The sequence below is a fragment of the Opisthocomus hoazin genome, chromosome 9 (assembly GCF_030867145.1).
Source record: "Opisthocomus hoazin isolate bOpiHoa1 chromosome 9, bOpiHoa1.hap1, whole genome shotgun sequence".
Classification (NCBI taxonomy): Eukaryota; Metazoa; Chordata; class Aves; order Opisthocomiformes; family Opisthocomidae; genus Opisthocomus; species Opisthocomus hoazin.
Window position 1 is genome coordinate 13,817,601 of NC_134422.1, and position 21,364 is coordinate 13,838,964.

A 21,364-nucleotide genomic window follows, 5' to 3' on the forward strand; every position below is an offset into this window, starting at 1 on the left:
GCTGCCTGCTCCGCAGCATGGCATTGCTGCTAGCGCTTGCACAAACCCCCAGCTTGCCTGTGTTTTGGTTTCTTTAAAACGAGCAGGGAAGTAGAGTTACTTCTGTCAGGGCGGCTTTGCAAGGCTGAAAGTGTTGCACCATTGTAGAGTGAAGGCAGCACCTTGCCTCTCTGTCTGGCTTGCTGGACGTACCCAGAGTGACTGTTTCTTGCCAGCGTGCCCTGCAGACGGCAGTTGTGCGGTGGGGAGCGAGCAGGGGTCTGTGCCAGTCGCGCAGCAGCAGCACAGCTGCTTTGTTGCCTGCAGGATTTTAATTTCTGTTGATGTGAGGGCTGGAGGGGATCTGGTGTGACTTCCAGGTGCTGGGCTGCGTTCGCAGTGCTGCCTGTTCGAGGGGCTGGGTTCATCTGCCCAGAAGTGATGGGCAGAGGAAGCATGAGACAAATCTGCAAGGCTTTCCCTCAGCTCTCCCACACAAAGACGTGATGTTTGCGGTTTGATAGCTGGACAATGCTTCAAGTGAGTTCTGTTGAATTGTATCCTGAAAAAGAAACCATCCAGGTTTGGAGCTGCCAGAGCTTTGTGGCTGGGCTGGCAGGAGCTACGCCAGTGCAGAGGAGTAGTTTTGGGGGCAGTACGGATTCTCCTGAGGCAAACCTGCCCGTTGGCGTAACGTCAGTGCAGCCACATCAGACAAACCGCAGCCCGAGATTTTATCCTGAGAGCTACTAGCTCAGCTTTTTTTTCCCCATCAGCTCATAATTTTACAAGATGAAATCCTGCCATGTCAATAGGTAGTCTAGATTCAATCAGTTGGTTGTTAAGAATCATTTGGAGTCGGTGATTTGGACAGTTGGTTTTGAGAGGGCTGCCAGTGTATGTTTGCTGTGTCGCCATTCAGTGTCAGCCCTCCTGCTGCATTTTGTAAGAGCTTCCATTAATTTCAGTAGAAATCTCTATTTGGGGTGAGGGGTGACCTAATCTTTAAAAAGGATCTTAATCCACTTAGCCTCTCTTGCAAAGCTCAGCATTTTCTCCTTGTCAGGAGCAAACTGCATTCCTAACCTTGATGTGTCACTTTCCAGTTGGCTTAATATTTGGGTGAGGATAAAAAGGAAATGTTTTTCAAAGATGAAAAGAATCCATGCTGCTAAGGTATGTGCACCTGCGATATTGAAGTATGAAAAAAAAAAGAGAGATGTGAACATAATTGTGTTTGGGTGGTGGAAAAAAGATAAAACAGCAGAGATAACTGCATAACATAACAGCAGATGAGTATAGAGAACAAGCACAGGAAGAGGTAAATCCATTTGGAAGACTGTAAATAGGGAATTATGAGGGAAGAGGAAATGGGACTGAAATGTTGTTTGATGTATATTTAAGTGCAAGGCAAAAATAGGACTCCCGTTAGTTTGACCTGTAAATGTCTCTTCCCAGAGGCCTGAGGCAGCCAGGAAAAATGTGGTCTCTGATGCAAACACAAGACCTAGTGCCGATGCCTTGTTAGGACTAGAGATCATCTTCTAGCGTGCTGCATTAAATCTGGCTTGGGTCAGAAAGGCTGGAAAGCTGTTGCCAGTAGCCTGTGTTCAGTTATGGGGGGTTTCTGCTCAGACTCCGGTCACAAAACAAAGAACACCACAATTAACACTAATTGGTACCTTCCTTGGTGTTCTGGCCAGGGAGAATAAACTGTCACCTGCCTCCCTGCGGGCAGTCACTCCAGGTCGGAGGAAGAGGTCCGTGGGGATGTTGCATGGCTTGCAGGACCTTCATGCCAATGGGAAATCTCGAATCAAACGCAGTGCACGCTTGCATGAGGACTGCCTGCTTTGTATGTGATGTTTCTCCCTGGGTGGCCAAATTTCTGCAAGGGCTGAACACACGCAGACGTGCCCGCGTGTACACAATGAGCCTTGAAGCCATTTGCTCACTTCCCTTTAATCAAAACCTCCTGCTCTCGCATTTTCTTTTCTGTTTGGTGACCGAAGCGAAGCTTCGTGTGCCTTCACGTGGGAGTTAAGTGGGTCAGCGGGCTGCTTTGTTTGTGGCAGCTCTCACGTGGAAAAAACCCGACACAAAACGCTGAGGCTTGGCAGGAAAGTGCCAATTAAAGGTAGCAGTGCAGGAGCGTACTGTCTGAGCTGAAAGTGCTCGAATCTGGGGCTGCGACAACTGTCATCTGCAAAGAAAAGAACGAGGAATTATTCAATTTAATGTTAATCTGAGGTGGCTAGTGCTTTCTCTGTTTCAAGTGTTTGTTCTCGGGCAGTGTGGACGAGGAGTTCGTTCCCTCACAGATAAGGTAAGTGGGCGGTAGAGGAGGTGAGTCCCCTGGGGAGCCCGTGCCAGAGCAGGATCAGCAGCGCTCAGGAGCTGGGTGCTTGGCCCTTGGTATTTACCGTTGTGCCAGCAGCAGTCCAGCCTCTTCCTTAGCACGGCACAAGTCTGTTCAGGTGATGTGTGCAGGCGATCAAAGTGCCAGGAGATGGCAAAGGGAGAGACGTGCTGTTACATCGATGGACTCAGGTGCAGTTGTTCTCCTCCTTGGCCATGCAGGTGGTCAGGTTGGGACAGCGCATAAAGGAAATGTGGCTCTCTGAGTCTGCATGGCAGCATGCTCAGCTCTGGGGAAGCAACCCAGGCACAGCTAGGCTTTGAGCTGCTATCCTCTGCTGTCATGGGCAACTGCATCATCATACCGTTGTTCATAAATGGAGACATTTCTCCTTGGAGCACTCAGCCATCAGGTTCCTGAGCAGACATTGTGGAAAAGGGCCCTGAAGGAAAGGGGAAGAGGAGGTCACTCAGGTACAGTCAGTGTTTGTACTGAAATAGAGCCTCTTTCCCTCCAAATCCATCCCTCTGCTTCCTGCTAGTTCTGTTTTATTGATGTGGTTTTGTCTGAAAGAGCAGTGTTGGTAAATGAAGCTAGAATATCCGTAGATTCCTTTATTTTAAAAAAGCTTTCTGGCTGTACTTTGCCCTTACTTACAGCTTTCTGTCCCCTCACTGCAGATGACCATAAGCTGATCTCCTGCTTCGTCTTGCAAACGGACTGTGCTTTGTTTTGCACGTGTATAGGCACACACCTCCTGCTGATGACGAACCAGACCTTTCTCAGCAAGCAGGGAGCAGTGTACTGGGCAGGTGGACTGATCAGGGAGATACATGCTGCTTCCCTGGGAACAGTACCCTCTCAGGAGACGGATGTGCCTGCCTCTCTGCTGCACTCGTCTGTGTGTGTTGGAGATCCACATGTGAGATAGGTGAGTAAACGCAGATCCTGCAGAAAGGAGAGCGTAGTAAGAAGTGCCTTTATTTAGGTACGTCATTTAGAAGGGTCGTGCCACATGCCTTCTCGTACTAAATCCAAAACACAGCAGCTTACTGGGGAGAAAACTAACTCTATCCCAGCTGAAACCAGGACACTGCTGTTAAACCACTGGTAGTGAAGCCCTCATCAAGCAGCTGCGTGAGATGGTAGCAGCTTCTCCAGTCGTTACTGCTGGTTCCTTCATTGAGAGTCCTTTCTGCACCCCAGGATGAATCCCCAAGGACTAGTTAGAAATAGCACAGTTGTTACCTAACAATAACTTTCGAGAAGCTGAGGTATTTGTGCAGATTTGATTCCATCCGGAAATTTAGATCTGGTTGCCCTTGGGGAATCCCGATGTGCCTTGATGGTGGCTTTCCACTGAGAACTGTCCCAGGCAATGGACACACAGTCCTGCCACAGATGGTGCTAGGATGAACGCAGGCTGATGTCACTCTGAAAGCTGATGGACTGCGCAGCATAATCAAGAGGAGCTGCCTCTGAGCAGAATTAAAGAATACTGAGATGCTGTGAGACTCTAAAAGAAAGCTAAAAGAAAAAAGATCTCCATGAAAGGACAGCATTCTGTTACGGAAAGCAGGATGAAGTGCGCAATATTGCCTGTGAGACAGCGCAATATGTATGCAGTAGCAATTAATTTTAGGAAACCTAAAGAGCAAGAATCAGAACAGTGCCTTTTCTGCCTGCTCTTTAAAAGGTTGAAGAAAACCTGCAGGTTACAATGTATTTTAGCCGCCTTTTCCTAACAAAAGTGAGGGTTATGTGATCAGTCTGCCTGTCTGCTTCTGTTCGGCTGTCAGGCTAGCCCCCCTCCCCCCCTTTTTTCCCTTCTCAGCATTTAGGGAAGGGGAAAGAACCTCATGTTTCATGAGAACTGGAGGAGAGAAATGATCATTGCCAGCCTCAGGGAAAGGCTGGAGGGAGCTCGGGGCATGGCGTGGTTCCCCTGGCAGCAGCCTGCCAGTCAGCCTGCACGTATGTAGAGCCCTGGACTAGAGGCACCTCCTGCTGCCTGTGTCTCCATAGAGGAGTGCCACAGGACACACAAAGGAAGGTCGGGCTGCAGGGATAGCAGGGCAGGTTGGAGGGACAAAGAATGCAAATCTGTAGGAAACCAGGCATTGTTAGTGCTGCTGCTCATGGAACCATTTGGTTATCTTAAAAAAATATAGGCATAAACTGTTCTAAAAGTCTCTGCAGGGAGCCAAGGAAATGGTCATCTAATAATAGAAAAAATCAAAACATTAGAGCTGATTAAATGTCAGAGAAATTTATTTCTGTGCAGAGACTCTACCTGTTTTATAATAAAAGTGTGAAGAAAACACGTAGAGACAGGCTGTGTCTGCAGTCTATCTGTTAATTTCACAGTGAGGAATCTTGAAGTTTCATGCAGTTGTCACCTGAAGTCTTGCAACAAAAGAGAAAATAAAAATCATATTTTCAGTGCAAGTTTTATCGGGGGCGGAAGTACTTAAAAGCCAAGCCGACTACATCTCTCAGCATTTCTTTATGTGGCTTTAGACTGCCAGACAGTGACCCTAAAATTGCCAGAAGTAAGACTCTATGAAAAAAAGGGGAAACACCTGATTATATCAAAGGCGGTATTGAGAGATTTCCAAGGTAAATGCCTCTTTATTGTAACAGTGAAGAGAATGAATTCACAGCAAATGTGTGATACTCAATTATTGATTTCTTACTGAAGCTAAATGAAACATTGGTTATCATAATTCAGCTAACTTAGAACTACTTGATCACTTTTTGTTTAATTTTCTTGCTCAAAATGGAATGTGATGGTATTTTAGGTAGCAGAGGGAACTGTGAGGACTCTTTGAGGAAACTTTGCCTGTAGTTCTAACAGGTTCAGCTGAGGGGGAACGCTCGGTGCTTTACGAACGTGCTGACGATCCTACCCCGTCACCGGCTGCTGTTAGGAGACTGCAGAACGAGAGAAGGGCAAATGACTGGAGTCCTGGTGGCAGAACTGCCCAGCTGCGGAGGGAGAGTGCTCGGCACAGGGGCTGTCCCTCCCCTGAGCGCGCACGGATGGTAGTGTGGGGACTGGAAAGCCACAGCAGGTGAAGAAGAGCTGCCGTGTCTCTGCCGTGGGTGGTACATAGCCAGTCCGGGCTCCCAGGAGATTAGCTGCCGCCTGCGGGGTGAGAACCAAGGTAATTTCTAAAGCTGGTTTGTAATCGCCTGCCTTCAGTTTACACAGAGCTGGTGTCCTTTTAAGCACCAACATCCCCAGCCTTCTCCTGGCATCCGGGCAGCCCGTTCCACTTTTTACACTCAGCCTATGCTGATTCCTTCGTGCAAACCAGCAGTTACGTGTCGCTCTGGAACCTGACGCTGGGAAAGGACAACTTAGCAAATGTAGTATTACTTGGAGGGGGTTTGCCAAAAGCCGTTCCTGTGCCAAAACCGTGAGCTGTGAAGAAGTGCATTATTATGTCAAGAAGTTATGACTGAAAAGGAACTATGTTTCCCACAGAGTTCTTTTGTGTGAGCTCTTCAGACGGCTCAGGCAGCGCGCTGGTTGGAAGCGGCAGTGTTGCTCCACTTCACGGAGGTCAGCCGCTTTCTGCGGCGCGGAGGACCAGGACAGCTGGGGCTGCTTGAGGTGGGGCGATGGTTCCCTGCAGCTAACACCAGAGAAGCGGTCGTAGGCCCAGGGAGAAGATGGTCAAACCCCTCTCGGCGGAGAGCCTACGTGCAGGGAGTTTGTTTCCCATTTTCACCTCAGTCAGTCACACCGTAGGAGCGCTGCAACTCATTCCATCGAGCAGAAAAAATTAATTGCTTTCAAATGCAGCTTTTTAGCTAAGGTTGCACAAAGCACAGTTTCCCTCAGCAGGGGATCGTTAAGGGGGGGCTGTGCCGTGACAGGCCGCTTTCCCCAGGGCCGCCCCCGGCTCCCTGCGCCCAGCCTCGGGCATCCCTCCCACAGCGCCCGAGCTCCCCGCCAGCCGGGACCGCTGCTCTCGCTGGCGCCTTCTGCCGAGGCAGACCCGGGGGCTCGGGGCCGGCCCTGACCCTGCCCGCCGGGCCCGCCGGCCCTCTTATCCCCGGCGACTCGCGCCGTCGCCGTGGCGACCGAGCCCGCCCGTAACGGCGGCGGCGGGGCGGCGCCGCGCATGCGCACCGCGCACGCTGACCTCACCGCCGTCGCGCTGGGGGGAGGGCGGGCCGGCTTCCCCCCACCTACCATAGAGCCCCGAGGGAGGCGCGTTTTCTCTAGCCTTGGCCTCGCACTCTATGGTACGGGTTGGGGCGGGGGAGCCGTGCACGCATGCGCAGTGCTGGCCCGGGAGCTTTCTAGAGACGTGGGGCGGCGCCGCGTCGGCGCGGAGGGGCCGCGGGTGGCGCATGCGCGCCGGCTCCCATTCTTCCCGTGGCAGCGGGGCGGGCGCAGCCATGCAGCGCAGCGGGCGCCGCCGCCGGCACTGAGCGCCGCCCGGCCCCCGCCCCGCCGCCGCCTCCCGCGCCGCGCCCGGCAGGTAGCGCCTGCGCCGGCACCGCGGGGGCGGGGGGGAGCGCGGCCGGGGGCTTTGTGTGGCGGCGGCGGCGGCGGCGGCGGCGGCGGGTGGGGGAGGGGGGCAGCGCAGCGCGGCCGTCAGGGGAGTGGGGCGCGGCGGGAGGGAGCGCGGCCCCGGGTCGTGCCGCGGTGGGGTGGGCGGGAGGGAGGGGGAGGGCTGTCCGGCGGCGTAACAGCCGCGGCGGGGGGCGCGGGGGCGCCCCCCGGCCTCCTCTCCCCTCAGGCTCGGGGCCGGGGGGCGGCGGTGGCCGGGCCGCGGCGGGGCAGACGCCGCTGACGAGGGCGGGAGGCGGGGTGCAGCCGTGCCGCGCTCCCGGCGGCGTCCGCGGGCTCCTGCGTGTGTAAGGCTATCGCGGGCCGGGTGGGTTCGGCGCTTTTGTGCCCGCGTGGGGTTTTACCTCACCGGTTCCTCTCCGAATGCCCGTTGGCAGCTGGGTGAGGGCTGGGAGCTGGTGGCCGCACAAAGAGGCGGGCTGGTCGTTAGAGAAATCCCGCAGAAAGGCTCCAGGGGGATGCTGGGTGCGAGTAAACAAAGCGTAGTCGTTTGTCGGTGTGTTTATACGGGCCTGCGTGGGCTGCGCTGAGGGTATCTTCAGTGTCTTCAGACATTTGTGAGGACGGGAGAAGCTGTCCCCTTCCCCGCACAGCTCCTTGGGAAAGGTGGGGAGCCGGGGCAGGGAGACAAGGCCGGGGGGGTGCGGGAGGCTGTGGTGGAGTCCCAGGTGTGAGGTTGCTCTGACCAGTAGATCTTTCTGTCTCTTGCAGATGTGCTTCGTAACTCAGGGCTTAGTAAAGGAGACAAGGGTTAAGCAAAGCAGCGTGTGCCGAGCCGGTGTTGGTAGGGCAGAGATGCGGTCTCCACCCTGGCGCCTGTGCCAGCATCTCGAGCAAATAGGTTGGAGTCCATTTTGCTGCTGAGTAGCGCAGGCCGTTTCTCTGCATCTTTGGAGCTGTGGCATCTCCGTTGCATGCTCCTCGTGATGCCACCTGGGTGCTGTTGAAGACAAACCAAAGTATTGTCGCTTGGTACCTGGTGACACAAATCCACTGTTTAGATTGGTAGTTCTCAAATTAGATCTTGCAAAGGCATTAGAAGTGTCTTTGCTTCTGTGTGGGATTCTGAAATGGATTTAAAAGAGGTTTGCAACTGGAGAGGGGGCTGCAGCTAGATACGTTTGAGAACTTCCAGTAGTGGTGAGCTTTTGGTAGAGCAAGGACTACACCCAGTGCAGGATGGAACCACAGTACTGTCGTGTTCAGGGTCTTGCTTACCAGGGCAGCATAGCTCACTGTGTGGAACAAGCCTTTGTGCTGCAGTCCCGGGCTTGGCAAAGTCCAGCCTTTGCTTGTTTTCTCTGAACCCTGTCCGTGGGACTGAAGCTTGGAAGTTACAAGAGAGACAGACTGTGGGCGATCTTCTCTGTAATTTCGTAGTCACACTTGTTTCATTTTTTTTTTTTTTTTAAATTGCTGCCAACATATTTTTTTTCTTTCACACTGATGCGTGCAACATTCTTATGAAGTCCTTGGAATTGATCAGACGGTTTCAGAAGTTTCTGTGTCAAGAGAAAAATGCCATGAAGTTAAATGCTTTGGCCTTGCTTCGTTTGGCTGATAATGTACAGTGCTGAAAGTGCGACAGCAGCATGCTTGTGAGGTGGAAATGTTTCTCTAGTTCGTGTGACGTTCCCTAGACTGACAACTGCAGAGAGCCCCTATGATTGAATGAGCTAGTTCTCCAGTCATCTCTGAAGTTCTGTAGGAATCTCAGATCTGAGGTACAACTGGAGTGTTACAAACCCCAGGTATTTAACCAGCAAAACTCAAACTGAAATGATTTATCTGTTTCTCCCGTCCGCTAGTTGGTCCTTCCCCATCCGTCAGGGCTGTTGGTTGTTAGAGGATGAGAGCTGGCAGCAAGTCTGGCCACTTTAGTAATGATTTACAATGCGAGGAGCTAGGTCTTGCCCTCAGCAGCCTTTGTGTTAGGGGCAGGTCATGCTGTGCTATAAGAAGTAGTGTGAAAGAGACTGGATACGAAATGTTTGGGTGGATAAAGCAATGACCTCCCCATTTCAACATGCATGCAGCTCTTTGTGAGAGTAATGAAGCTGTGAATCTTGTGGACTGCCATTGCGGGTGCCCCTCTGGCCTCAGATGGCTTTGGGTCAGGCTGCTCTGTCACCCGGAGTCTCATTTTCTCGGGCCCGGCCTAGGCTGGGGTGGGAAGTCTCACCGGCGTGCCTCTGGATGGGGCTGACTGCTGCTAATGCCTCCTCCTCGGCTGGCAGCCGTAATTGAAGCTTCCTCCTGGGTTCTGACAGCCCACCTTCCAACAGCGCTTGCCAGTGCATTAAAAAAAATGCTGGCAAGTGTATAAAGGTCTTGCAGCTGAGTGAATAAAATAGGCTGGTTTTGTCTGTTAATTCCTTCAGAATGTGACTGTAGTAAATTGTAAACAGTCTGACAGTGAGGAGAGGGGTTCGCTTTTTTGCTTGATGAGGGCGTGAGGGTTTCTTGTGCAGAGCAGCCTTAGTTTTACTCTGCTGTTTAAAGGCATGCACTTCATGTTGCTCTTTACAGGTTGGTGAAAATGAAGGAACAATACAGTGTTGAAATTTGCTTTGCATGCTTCTTTGGAGCTCACTCAGTGTTTTGGATATTATGTATTGGACCCAACCTGCTATCAGTCCTCAAAGCTGTCTGAAAGCCTGATGTGAGCTAGCGAAGAGCTGTGCACAGCAGGATACTGGAGAGCTAAAAACACGCAAGTTCCTTGGCGTTCTGCGCTGCACCAGTGTTGGGCTCTGCCATAAACATGAGAGATTGCTTTCTTCTCTCTTTGGCAGCACTAGCACTCTTGCACAAATAAAAACCCAAACCAAAACCCAAACAAACTGGATGAGGTTGTAACTGTGCAGCTTATAGGAGGGCAACAAATGGGTTTTGTGGCCTGAGAGGCTGCAGGTGCTCACAAGGAGATTTGATCCCAAAGCATGGTCAGTGCTTGAGTTCATCTGGTTTCCTGTTCTGTCACTTAATCAAATCTCTTCATGTGTGGCTCCACAAGGAGGGAGATGTCCATTCTGCATCTAGAAAAAGTATGCCGAGTAGGAGAAGCAAAATTGTTAGAAAGGCATCATCATTAGTTTATTGGGAGTGAGCGGGCAGATTTAAAAACCCTTGGTTTGTTTCCTCCACCAGCAAAATAATAGCCTAAACAGCCGAACCAGGCCAGTCCCTGGTGCAGTTTCTGTGTTTCAGGTTTAAGCTGGGGCCCTCTCTTTGCACTTTTGCTTGTAGATGCTTTAGATGCCAGGATATTTCAGAAAGCCGAATCGAACGAACAGTGATTTGCTGAGGCAAAGATCTGATCGAAATGGATTCTGACCTGCGCTTCAAAGCGGTGCTGAGCAGAAGGGAGGGGCCGCAGGTGTGCCTCTGCCTGTTACATTGCAGGGCGGTTTCTTAGCCCAGCAGTCTCTTAACTGCCCCTGGAGTCCAGCCCCGATTCATGGTATGGTCACGCAAAACCCCTTTCTGCTCTTCCTTGTCCTGTGCTCCCTCCACCCACTGTTTTATAAATCTTCAGTGTAGCGGTGGCTTTCTGCAATCCCTTGCTGCCTGTGTTGGGGGATTTCTTTGGCCATCCGCTTATGTGCGGTTGCAAATGCCGGGGTGAATAGAATCTGCTTATGCCTGAATAGAGAGTAACCCTTCTTCACCTCCCTGGAGCTGAGCTGGTCCTGGGTGCTGGTTTCTGCTGGCCGCTATCAGCAGCTGAAATCCATCTCCTGCTGAGAGTTCTCCTGTCCTTGGCCAACAGTTTCCATGAGGGCTGGCAGCCCTGGAGGACAGGAGTAGGCAGAGAGTCCTATTTTGTCAAGTTTGTGTTTAGAGCCACTGGGGAAGAGATGGATGTTAACTGGGAGCCTGAAGAGAGAACAAGAAAATAAACTTTTTCCAAACCGGTTGACTTACAAACTGCTGCTGCATCCCACAGCTAATCTGTTGTAGGCTCCTACCTGAGTTCCTGTCTTGTTTAGTTTTGGGTGTCTGATTGGTTTTCATATCAGCAGCATCTTGGCATGGCTTGTTGTCATGAGTATGTGTGCAAGTCACTGTCTTAGAATTGGAGGTGCTTTTGTCTGTGGTGGTAGTATCTGCTTACCTGCCTGAGGTTCTTCTGTGAGCAGACTTATTTGAGGTATAGACTGCATGTAGTGGTTCCACCCCCCTCCCCTTTGATCCCACATCACACACATTTTGTTCAGATTGTCTGAAATACACGTCTGTTTTGAGAAAATGATGCAGGATGCAGAGGGAACAAGTCTTACTGAAAGGTGCTTAATTGGACAGTCAGTATCCCTTGAGGGCTTGAACCCAAGGTATGATCTTGTGTATTATTTTTCCATTCCCATCTGTCATTTTGCTACTAGTACTTGTCTCTCAAGTCCTTCCTTCCAGGGTAGTTCTGGCTTGCACTGCTGCACAAAAACTTACCTACTTCTTCCGTGTCACTAGCCAGTTACACGTCAGTGGGGATAATGAGGTCCTGGAGGATATGTTGAGTATGGAATTTATATCAAACCCACTGATCTCTTTAGAACTAGATTATCCTGATCTTGTACCAGTATGTGGTGTGGCATGGCTTTTTCTTTCCCCAAGACGTTATCTTGTTCTCAGTTCCCACTGCCATTGGAGACTTGCTTTGCAGTCGCTCTGGAAAAGGCACTGAATTTGCACCCTATTCCTGCCTGTAAAATAGGTTCTTAGTATTCTCCCACTTTCTTCAACTAACGTACATTAAGAGTTGCTTTCCGTCTTCAGGACCAGTTAAATTCGTGTTCTTAGCCAAAGGGACTTCATCTATTGCAACACAAACAGAGATTACGAGATTCAGATGTGTGCTGTGAAGCCACTTGTCCCGCTAGCAGTCTGGCAAGTGGTGGGCCATCCTGCTCTAATTCTCAATAGTGTTCTACTTCTAAACCTTGCTAAGCATTTTACCCACATGAGGCTACAGGTCTTTTCCTTTTCTTCCCATGTTTTTCCAGATGGTCCAATATTGCTGCTGGATTGTGGAGGAGAGGGTTAGGACTTGACTCTGGAAAGTTTAGTCCTGCACTCACAGTTGCAGTAGGAAGGGGGCTGGACACCACCTCTGTTCTTCTGGGATGCATCACCACAGCCCCTCGGGGGACCTTGTGCGCCCTTGGCTCTGACACCTGGCAGAGCTGGAAGTCCTGGAGAGCCAGTGCTGTACGGTTCGCTGGCCAGGGTCTCACAGGTGTCAGAGCTGGAGTCTGCAGGCTGTAAGGTAAGGGTAGATCTCCAGAATGAGAGAGAGAAAGGATATTTTTGTACACAAACCCACAACTTGGGTACTATTCACAGAGTAAAGAGTCATGAGGATAGGTTCTCCCTCCCCTGTGGTCCAGTAGGCCCCTAATAAATTGCTTGTAGCGTGATACCTTGGAACCGTGAACTGAGATGCCTACAAGAGGGAGTCACGCAGAGCATCTCCTAACATTACAGAATTTTGATCTGCATCTCAGCACTCAAACTGTTGAAAAGGAAAGAGACCTTGAAAGCTCATTCTAGACTTGTCCTTGGTCTCAAAGTTAAAACCAAACTAATTTCAGAGAGGGGTTGTATTAGAACAAAGGATGTTAAAGCTCATCTGATTTTCTGCCTTACTCTTGAAGGGTCACTTCCACTCTGCAAAGTGATTCCATTAGTGTAGGGTAAGGGGGTCACGTTGAGGTGACCTGCAAGTTGTCTTGATTTGCTGCAGCTTTGTTACTGTGGAGATTTTTTTTTTGAAGATTGATGCCTTGCTGAAATTGGTAACTCTGTGCGAGGTGTTCAGTTACCCAGGCAGCAATGCAAACCTTTAGCGGAGGCAGAAGAATTCCTGTTATCTGAAGCTTATCTCTCATCTTACCCAGGGTAGGGTCACACAACTTTCACAGCTAGCATCTGTCTTAGAAGGATTTTGTGGGGGCTAGAAGGCCTTAGTTAGCTTAAGCCATGGAAATCTTTCAGCCGTCTTCATTCTAGAAATCTGCCTCAGTTTTCCTCATGGCAGTGAAGTTGCTCCCTGGTGTAGCTTGGTTACTGTCTGTACTTTGAACATGAACTCCTTCATAGACTGCAAGCAGGTTTGAAGAACGGCTAATATTTAGCAGAGTCCTAGCAAGCTTTCAGCCAGTTGTCAATCTTCAGAGGGTGGACTGCCTGGAACAGGTGAGGAGTTTTACAAACGCTTCTTCAGTGTGGCTGGTGCTGTGGGAGAAGGACGACACAACCTTCCCTTGGAGACCTCGTAACACTTCCAGCAAGGAAGCTGCATCCACATGGGCAGTGCTTTGCTTATCGGCAAGGCTGTACTGGCGAGTACTAGAGGTGTGGTGGCTCCGCTTGTCTGAAGACAGTTGAAGTCACTGTTTAGGGGGTGTGGAAGGAGTCTCTGCAAGAAGTGCAGTCAGAGACAGTTAATATGTTGAGATAAGCACAGGGCTGCAGCTAATTAGAAAAGCATGAGTTGTCAGGCTGGATATCTAAGATACCATCTTTGGATTAGGGGGAGACAACTACAAGGCAACACTAATTACTGATTTAAAACACTCGCAGTGATTGTGCAATATTCCCAGACACTGAAGAAACTTTATTGCCTACTTAGAGTCAGGTGAACAAAAGGGAGAGCCCATCTGTCAGTTGCTGGGTGGGTGTCTCCTGCAAACTGCCTTTGGCTCCAGAAAAAGGTTGCTTTTTTCAAGTAGGACACTTGATGTTTTACCACCTCATTCTCTCGGAGGGTTTGAACAACCAATAATACTTTGAGTTTAGAGATTGTGAGTACAGCTGCTTTGTCCACTGCTACTTGCACAGCGAGGGAGATGAGGTTTGACTGAGCGCTTAGTGAGTGTCGTGCTTTGTAAAGGCCGGATACCAAATCCCTTCGGAGCAGGGGATAGCTGTACCAGTTGAAGCAAAAATAGAGGACAAGTGGACAGAGAGCTGAGAGTTCGCACCCTTTGTGCAGAGCTGCAGTTTGACCCTGCCTTGATGATGAGATCTGCATTTAGTCTTTGCAGGACGTGATTTTTAGGTGCTGTTCTAATTGCTCTCAACTTCTTGCCAAAGGGGGCTTGGCTGGCAATCCCAATACTTAAGTATTTACACTACCAGCCTTCCAGTAGCAGTGAACTACTGCAGGTTTGAGGCTTGGTAGCTTTTATACTTGAGAAACTGCTGCATTTGGCTAGGGTGGAGATCTCTTGAAGGAGGAGTTCTTTGTTGTGGAAAGTCAAGGTTCAAGGAAATGTCTGTCTAATGTACCTTGAACTAATTTTAAACTGAAGTTTGCATGCAGTTAGACCTGTGAAGTAGGAGGCTTTTTGGTACAAATGTGTTGCTGTGTTATTTCTACAACTGCTGGGTTGCAGCAAAAAAAAAAAAAGACACCAAAGAAGTGTTGCCATATTTACAAGTTAAGCTTACTGACTGGAAGTAGGTACCGAGATACCTTCAGGAAGGTGACTAGAAAGACCTGGTTATTGGGTGGCACTGGCTCTTGCCTATAGTGATCGTGAGTGGCAGCAATATTTTGTCTCTCTGCAAGCTTGTGTCTTGAGTTAGCTCTGAGCAGTTGACTGGGGAGGTTGTGGACTGTGCTGGTTTGCTGGCAAATGAAGGTGATGGCGAAACGTGACAAAGATGATAACTCAACCTGTGGACTAGAGCAGAAGAGAGTGGGGCGTAATTTTTAAAGTCAAATAGCTGTGTTGGAAGAGCTCCCGAGTATAGACAAGCCCCCAGGAGAGTAGTATTGCATTCTTTACATGCTTCAGGTTTCCTTCCTCATTGCAAGAGGAAGAAGATTTAAAATTTCCTGTAAAGTTATCCCAAGATAAAGTCTTACTGGAGAATTGAAAGTAATGCAGTTTCACTTAGTCTGGGGTCAGTGGGGTTCTAAGCACTGAAAAAAGGTCATTGGCTTATGTACACAGTTTATTGTTGCCACAATGTCTTAGGTAACAAGTATTTCCTTATTGCTATTTGGATTGACTTATTCTATGTGCTGAGCCAGTTGTTTTGCTGTGAATTGTACCAGCTTTTATGGTGCTATGATGGCAATATCCATGCTGAGTAACTTCGGGCTGTTCAGTTTTTGTCAGCTTTCTTCTTTATACTCACCATTTTGAGCTCCAAGCTGGCATTAAACTTAAACCTCTCCAGTGGCTTTCTGCTGGATAGCTCTTCATGGAAAATTTAGGTGTTACTGGCAGAGGCTTTGACTAAGCACATAGTGTTGATGGCTTATTAGTGAAAGAGAGGACTTGATTTTTGCAGTGGCAGAGTTGGGGTGGTGGGGAGAACAGTTTTTTCTCTTGGATTGTCTTGTCTACACGTTGGCATTATGTTAGCTTGATATTATTAGCTTAGCCTGTCCCCCTGAGCGCAAACCACAAGCCTAGTAGGAGGATCGGAGAAAACGCTTGCTTTGGAGCCTGTATTTGCAACACTTCTCAAAACTTGAAGGAGCTCCAAACACAGGAGCTGTGCCACTGAGTTGTTAGTTTTGACTTCTGCCTGACTGTGCTTCTGTGGAAAGAGGTTGTACTCGAAATCCTAGTCCTAAATTGTTTGTATCTTGTTACATTGGCTACCTGAAAACCATGGCATTTAAATTCTGCAGGAACAGAAGTGGACCACTGGGGCTGAGACTGTGGCTTTGTGTTTTCCAAAGCTTGTTATGTGGGGAGCGTCTGCCCAGTTCATTTCAAACTTGATGGGATGTAGCAGCCATATGCTTCATTGCCTGGGAGGTTAATTTGTTGTCAGCTTGGATCTTAATTTTTCTCAGGTATTATTTTTTCCACTTCTTCCTGCGATGAAGAGGGGGAGTCAACAGACTTCCTAACATGTGTGGAAAAGCTTTTTTTTCTTTAGTTAAAAATAGTGCAACTTAAACACCTGTTGACTGGTAGATGGAAGCTAGCTTGAGCCTTTCCTCTTGGCTTGATATGATTATTTTCCCCAGGCTTCAAAGGTATTTCTGGCTCTTCTCCCCTGTATGCGTTTGGTGGTGGTGCTGTAATGTACAGTGGATCTTATTTAGACTGCAGTCCTCAAGATTATAATATGAATCTGTTCTTCTGTAGTGCACCATAATTTTTATCCTGTGCCTGCCTTCATGTGTTTAAAAACTGAGGAACTTGGAGAGAAATTTGTTTATATTAGTTTGGTTAAAAGATTGTTTCTGTGCTTGTAGGCAGAGACTTACAAATGCTTAAATGAAAACCACATAGAAGAAAGACTTGAAACTTTGAATGTTTCTTTCTCATGGCAGTATGGCCAGCTAATGGTTTCTTGTGTGTGTTAGGACTTGTCTGTGTGTGAAGTTAATAAAAAATGGCTATTCTGCGGTAACTAACAGTCATTCACACCCTCCTGTGATCTGATTTTTCAAGTTTAAGCAAGTTCCACATTTCCATTTTAAAAGCAGTTAGGGGATTTTCTTCACCATGTTCTATCCAGTTTAACAGAAGAGTCCCCTTCTGACCATGTGTGCAGCTTCTGGAGTCCAGAAGCAAACCACGCGGCCAACTTGAAAAGTTTCAGCTAGAACATGCTAGCTGCAAAGTATCTCTTACTTGCCCCTTCTCCAGTAGCTCTCTGCTAGCGAGGTGTCCAGTGAAATGCGGCCCTACCGTGTTTAAACCCTTCTGTTAGACGCTTAGAGACTCCTGTGTGCAATACTGTCTCACATAACTGGAGTGCCTGCAGCAAGGAGCAAGGCCAGCCCATGCTACAGGGCAGGGCAGGGACCAGTATTCGAGGTACAGACAGGGAGACTCAGAGGAAGACTTCTGCTGCGCTTGAGGCGACACTGGTTTTTGCCTGTGCTGCCGTGAGTATTTAAAGCCATGTTGTGAACCGTTTTGGTTGAGGATGGGAAAGCTCAGAGCACTGCTTTCCGAGTTGGTGCTAAACCAAAACAAGTGAGGAACTGTAGCTTCACCAATAAGAAAAGGCATGGCTTTGCTGTGGTCTGGAACCAATGTCTTTCTCTTAGAAAGAAAAAAGGTGTTACTCTAAGAGTTGATTGAGGAGGTGTTGACAATTTTAGAACTTGAAGTCATATCACTTTTGAAGTGACTTGGAGCAAACAGGTGAGAGTTTGGCATGTTCTTTAGACACTTCGGGTTGTGGTAGTGGTCACAAGCACCAAGCTGTCACAGTGTGAGCTTAAAGCCCTAGGTGCTGTGGGGGCAGCTGCAGCTATTGCTGCCTTGTCTCTCTGAAGGGTGAGGTTTTGCTGGCAAGGAGGGAGTTTAGTCTACAGTCACAAGTAATCCCTTCTGGCTCATGGTAGGATTTGCCAGACAGTTGGCTGAGGCGAGTCCCTGGATGTACAGAACCAGTTTTGGTCACTGTCAGCCAGCGGGGATTTGAACTGGCTGCCTGGAGCGGAGGGACCTGCTTTTTGGTGACTCCTCCTGCCTGGTGAATAAGCGGTGCTGGCAGCTGGGACATGGCTGGCAGCGCTGGTGGGGTTAGGGAAGCTCAACGCCACAAGCCTCTGTGCTGCATCTAGATGCTGTGCGTGGTGTTGGTAAGATGTGGCCAAGGAGGATGGAGGTGAGATAATGAACCGAAATAGTCTGCTGTGCGGACTGTGTGTTCATTTCCAGACTGGAGTTCTTGTGTGCATCTCGTCTGCTGTTAGATTCACTTTGTTTTATTAAGACTTTTGTGAAGGCCTTATTTGCTCAAACAGAAGGTATTTAGATTTGCTGCCCCAGTGCTTCCAATTAGTGGACTTTTGCCTCCAGCTTCCTTCCAGTTGTTTAATGAACCAGGTGTCTGCTCCACAGCCGCTTCCCTTGCTCTGAGCTTGACCTGCTTTCCTCATGCTTGTCGAAAAAGTAGGGCAGATTTCTAGCTTTAGATATTATATAGGCAGGAAACAAAAAGACACTCTGGATTTTTACCACCCCCTCCTAGAAGAGCTGACCTGTGACAAGGGAGTGCTTCAGGAAACGGTGCAGCCTTGGCCTGTGGGAGGACGGAGGACAGGCTGCGGGTCTGTTCGCTGGAGGGTTTCGTTTGGCTGCAGGTGCAGGGACAAAACAAAAGCTGTAGCTGGGTCCCTAATGAAGTTCTTGGACAGGAGAGTTTCTGGTGTTGAGGAACATACCCAAACCCCAGACGTACAGCCATCTGTTATTACACATAAGCCAAAAGCTTGCTCCTCAGGTGGCACTGCACCTCTGAGCAGCAGCAGTTAGGCCTGGCCTTTCTTGTGCGTGGCCTTGGTGCTCGGGACGGCCCCGGCACTGCTGGTTGAGCTGTGTTTGCACTGTTGCACTAGGCCAGCGCTGTTCCCTGGGCACGTGTGGTTGGAATACAACAGGATTCAGCCTGGAAACAGCATGAGCACCTAGGTTTTGAAAACTGCTCGTTTTACATTCCTGGAGCCCAGGGTTAGTGCTGTATCTTGCCAGCCCGCTGATAGCCTTGATTGCTGAAGGCCGACAGTCAAAACAGGATCCAGACCGCTTCCTGCTTTCACTGCTTGAAGCAGATGCATTTTCTTGGTGACCTGCGTAAGGATTTTGTCTCTGCCGTTGTGGGTGGGTGGATGGTGATGTTGGTAGTTGCCATAATATTCACTACTAATCAGCTCTTACTTAAGCCCCAGATTTACTGTCTGTCACTAAAACTTCCAGGGAACTGATGGGTACCTGTTGTTGTAAAGAATAACCAAAGGATTTTGTCCTGACCTACCTTGTCTGATTCCTTAAAATAGAACAATGCCGCTCGTATCCAGCTTATCACAGCTTCGCAGCTGTATATGAATAACCTATTTTGTGACATGCTTTCGATCTGTTTTTGCTCCAGTCTTAATTTAACCTGTAATACTGTTCTTTTTCATTTCTTTCAGAATGGACTGCTGAACTGGGAATTACTGCAGACTCAACAGCAACAGCACGGCTCGTTGCTTCATCTATTACTAGTTATTTAAATTGGACTTTTAATATCCTGCCAGCTGCTGTTCACACACACATGGTGCATTGTTGCCATTCTCAGAATTGCATCTTTGAAACCCAGACCCTCAGTAACCTTCATCGAACAAAGAGGCGACCTCCTGCGTGCGTTTATAGAGGGATTTTTCAGACCTGCTGCCCTCTAGCTTTCTTGCTGGTGCTGTATTTCTAAGGCACTATGGAGCCCAGTATGGAGTACTGCTTAGCGCAGGTGCTGCAGAAGGATGTTGGAAAGAGACTTCAGGTTGGCCAGGAATTGATTGATTACTTCTCGGATAAACAGAAGTCAGCTGATCTTGAACATGATCAGACTATGCTGGATAAAATGGTTGACGGACTGGCCACTTCTTGGGTAAATTCCAGCAATTATAAGGTAAGACTTGTCAGATGGCTTGTGATTACAGACAGAAGTTTCAGTGTCAAGTGCTACTTGATCAAAGTGAGAGTTGTGTAGCTGACTTTCTAATGCACTGTTCTATAAGCTGATAATTATTCTGAATCAGCCATTCCTGTCCCATTTCGTGGTAGTTGATAGCCGATATGATATTGAGGACTCAAGGCAGTAAGAATTCAGTAAAGGGGGTTTTAGTAAACGAATTTACATTTGGTGTTTGTGCTTTGTTATATGCTGGTTTCTTTGTGTACCCTGTTAGCTAGTGGCATGCTTTGATCATCCCAGTAATTAGGAATGTTGATGATTTCCTGCCACATTAAAAAGGTTTATAAAACTGCAAAAAGCATATATAAACATCAGTATTTTTCACTGTCATTAAATCTTGCTAGACTTCTCCGATTTTCTGTGGGCAGTTTAAGTATAATTGATCTAGTGCGGTTAGCTCAGGGAAGGTTGTGTGTATCTGTATGTTCTGTTGAACTCAAGTGTTGCATCCACAGGAGTAAGTTGGTAGGACATGGAAGTCCACTGCCTTGTTACCTGTTCATCTCCTTACAGGCCGTAGTGAGGAAGTCCCACCACTCCCATGTGCTGTGCGACTGGGGAGGGGTTCTCTGCTGTGGCTTGGAAAACTCCTGTCCTGCTCCCTTCCTGAGGTGCTCTGACAAGGCTAATAGAGTACTTAAGCTGTTGTATGGGATGCAATAGGACACTTTATTCCTTTCTGACAAGTCCAGAAAAATCTAAGAGTTAAAGTTCCTACCGGGGTGAGCCTGAAGCTAGTTAGCTGACAGTTGTACTGGAGTTCTTTCCTGTAGAAGTGAAGGAGACTAGCCATGTCGGTTGGAAGTGCTCCGGACCTGAACATACTCAGTCATTTACTTTTAACAGAAATCTTGACTGAGAAGTGGTTGTGAGATTGCAGTGTATTAGTCAATGTGTTCTGCACAGCAGCACTTTTTCTCTTCATTTTTGTCAACAAGCAGCTGTGGTAGAAGCCGTTTAGCATGTAGGAACCAAAAAAAAAACCAAACCAACAAACCACCAAAGCCAATACAGTCTCAGTAGTGGATCCACTGTGGCTGAGCACATGAAGAAATCGTAGTTTGTTATTAAAAGTGGTGTACGTGTAATTTTCTGAGGACATTGCATGTTCTTATTCCCCCTTTTCTTGCTAACTGGCTTTCTCTTAGACTTTCATGATTCTCAGTGGAAACGTAACCCACGCACAGTGAACTTGAAATTATTACAAAACGTGCTGTTTTCCTGGATTTTACAAAGTGATGTGGATCACAGAGCTATGCAGTACTTTGAAATTCCAGCATCACACTTCATTTGCAGAACTTTTTCAAGGATAATTTGTTCTCTCTCGCTTCCACCGCCCTTCCCAGTCTTTCGTCTGCTGAACCACTGTGCTCACTGTGGTATTCATTCTCCAGTGACAAACTGGTGGTGCTTCTGTACTGCAGTGACTCTGTTCCAGAACTCACGCTGCTGAGCTGACTGTTCGTTAATGTGCGTGTTCTAAAGATAGCATTAATAAGTTTTAGTAAGCATAACAGAGCCGTGTCTTGGATGTCTGGAGGGTGTTTTCTCAGTGAATGAGTATAATAGAGGATGTGAAACCTTTGAGTGGGGCAAGCTGGCTACCTGGCCGTTAGTGACGTAGTGAGGTCTGCTTCAGTGTCCAGCCAAGGCTTAGTGCATCATTGTATGCCAGTCTTTTCCTTCTGTTTTAGTGCCTGCGTCTGCGTTATTGTTGCCTTTCTCCTTGACTGCCGGCGGGGTGGGGGTTTGGAAGCTCGCCTCTGGCTGGTGTGAGGGAGGACAGGGTAGCTGGTGTCATCTGATCCAGTTCATGGATTAATGCTAACAACCCTGAGAGCGAAAGGCCAAGCATCGCTGCCCTGGAATAGCCATCTGGAGAGCTAAACTGCAGTTTGGTCACGGTTGAAAAAGCCATTATATTTGCAGTCTGTTTCTCTGCTCACCTCCCTTCATTTGAAAAAGCATCAGCTTAAAACAAAGATTGAGATGAT

At 48.6% G+C, this 21,364-nt stretch overlaps 1 protein-coding gene across 29 annotated transcripts in view; it reads left to right on the forward strand.

Moving 5' to 3' along the window:
• The first annotated feature begins 2,246 nt into the window (after positions 1–2,246).
• Positions 2,247–21,364, forward strand: part of CLASP1 (cytoplasmic linker associated protein 1) — a 187,902-nt gene continuing 168,784 nt past the window's right edge. For 27 of the 29 annotated variants that reach the window (XM_075430613.1, XM_075430616.1, XM_075430624.1 and 24 more), the window contains exons 1-2: positions 6,768–6,834; positions 18,829–19,304. In XM_075430613.1, the coding sequence (XP_075286728.1) occupies positions 19,110–19,304 (195 nt within the window). In that variant the 5' untranslated portion in view covers positions 6,768–6,834; positions 18,829–19,109. Of the gene's footprint in view, positions 2,306–3,084; positions 3,270–6,767; positions 6,835–12,121; positions 12,193–18,828; positions 19,305–21,364 lie in introns of those variants that run through there. The other 2 variants (XM_075430615.1, XM_075430614.1) reach the window with 2 other exon arrangements.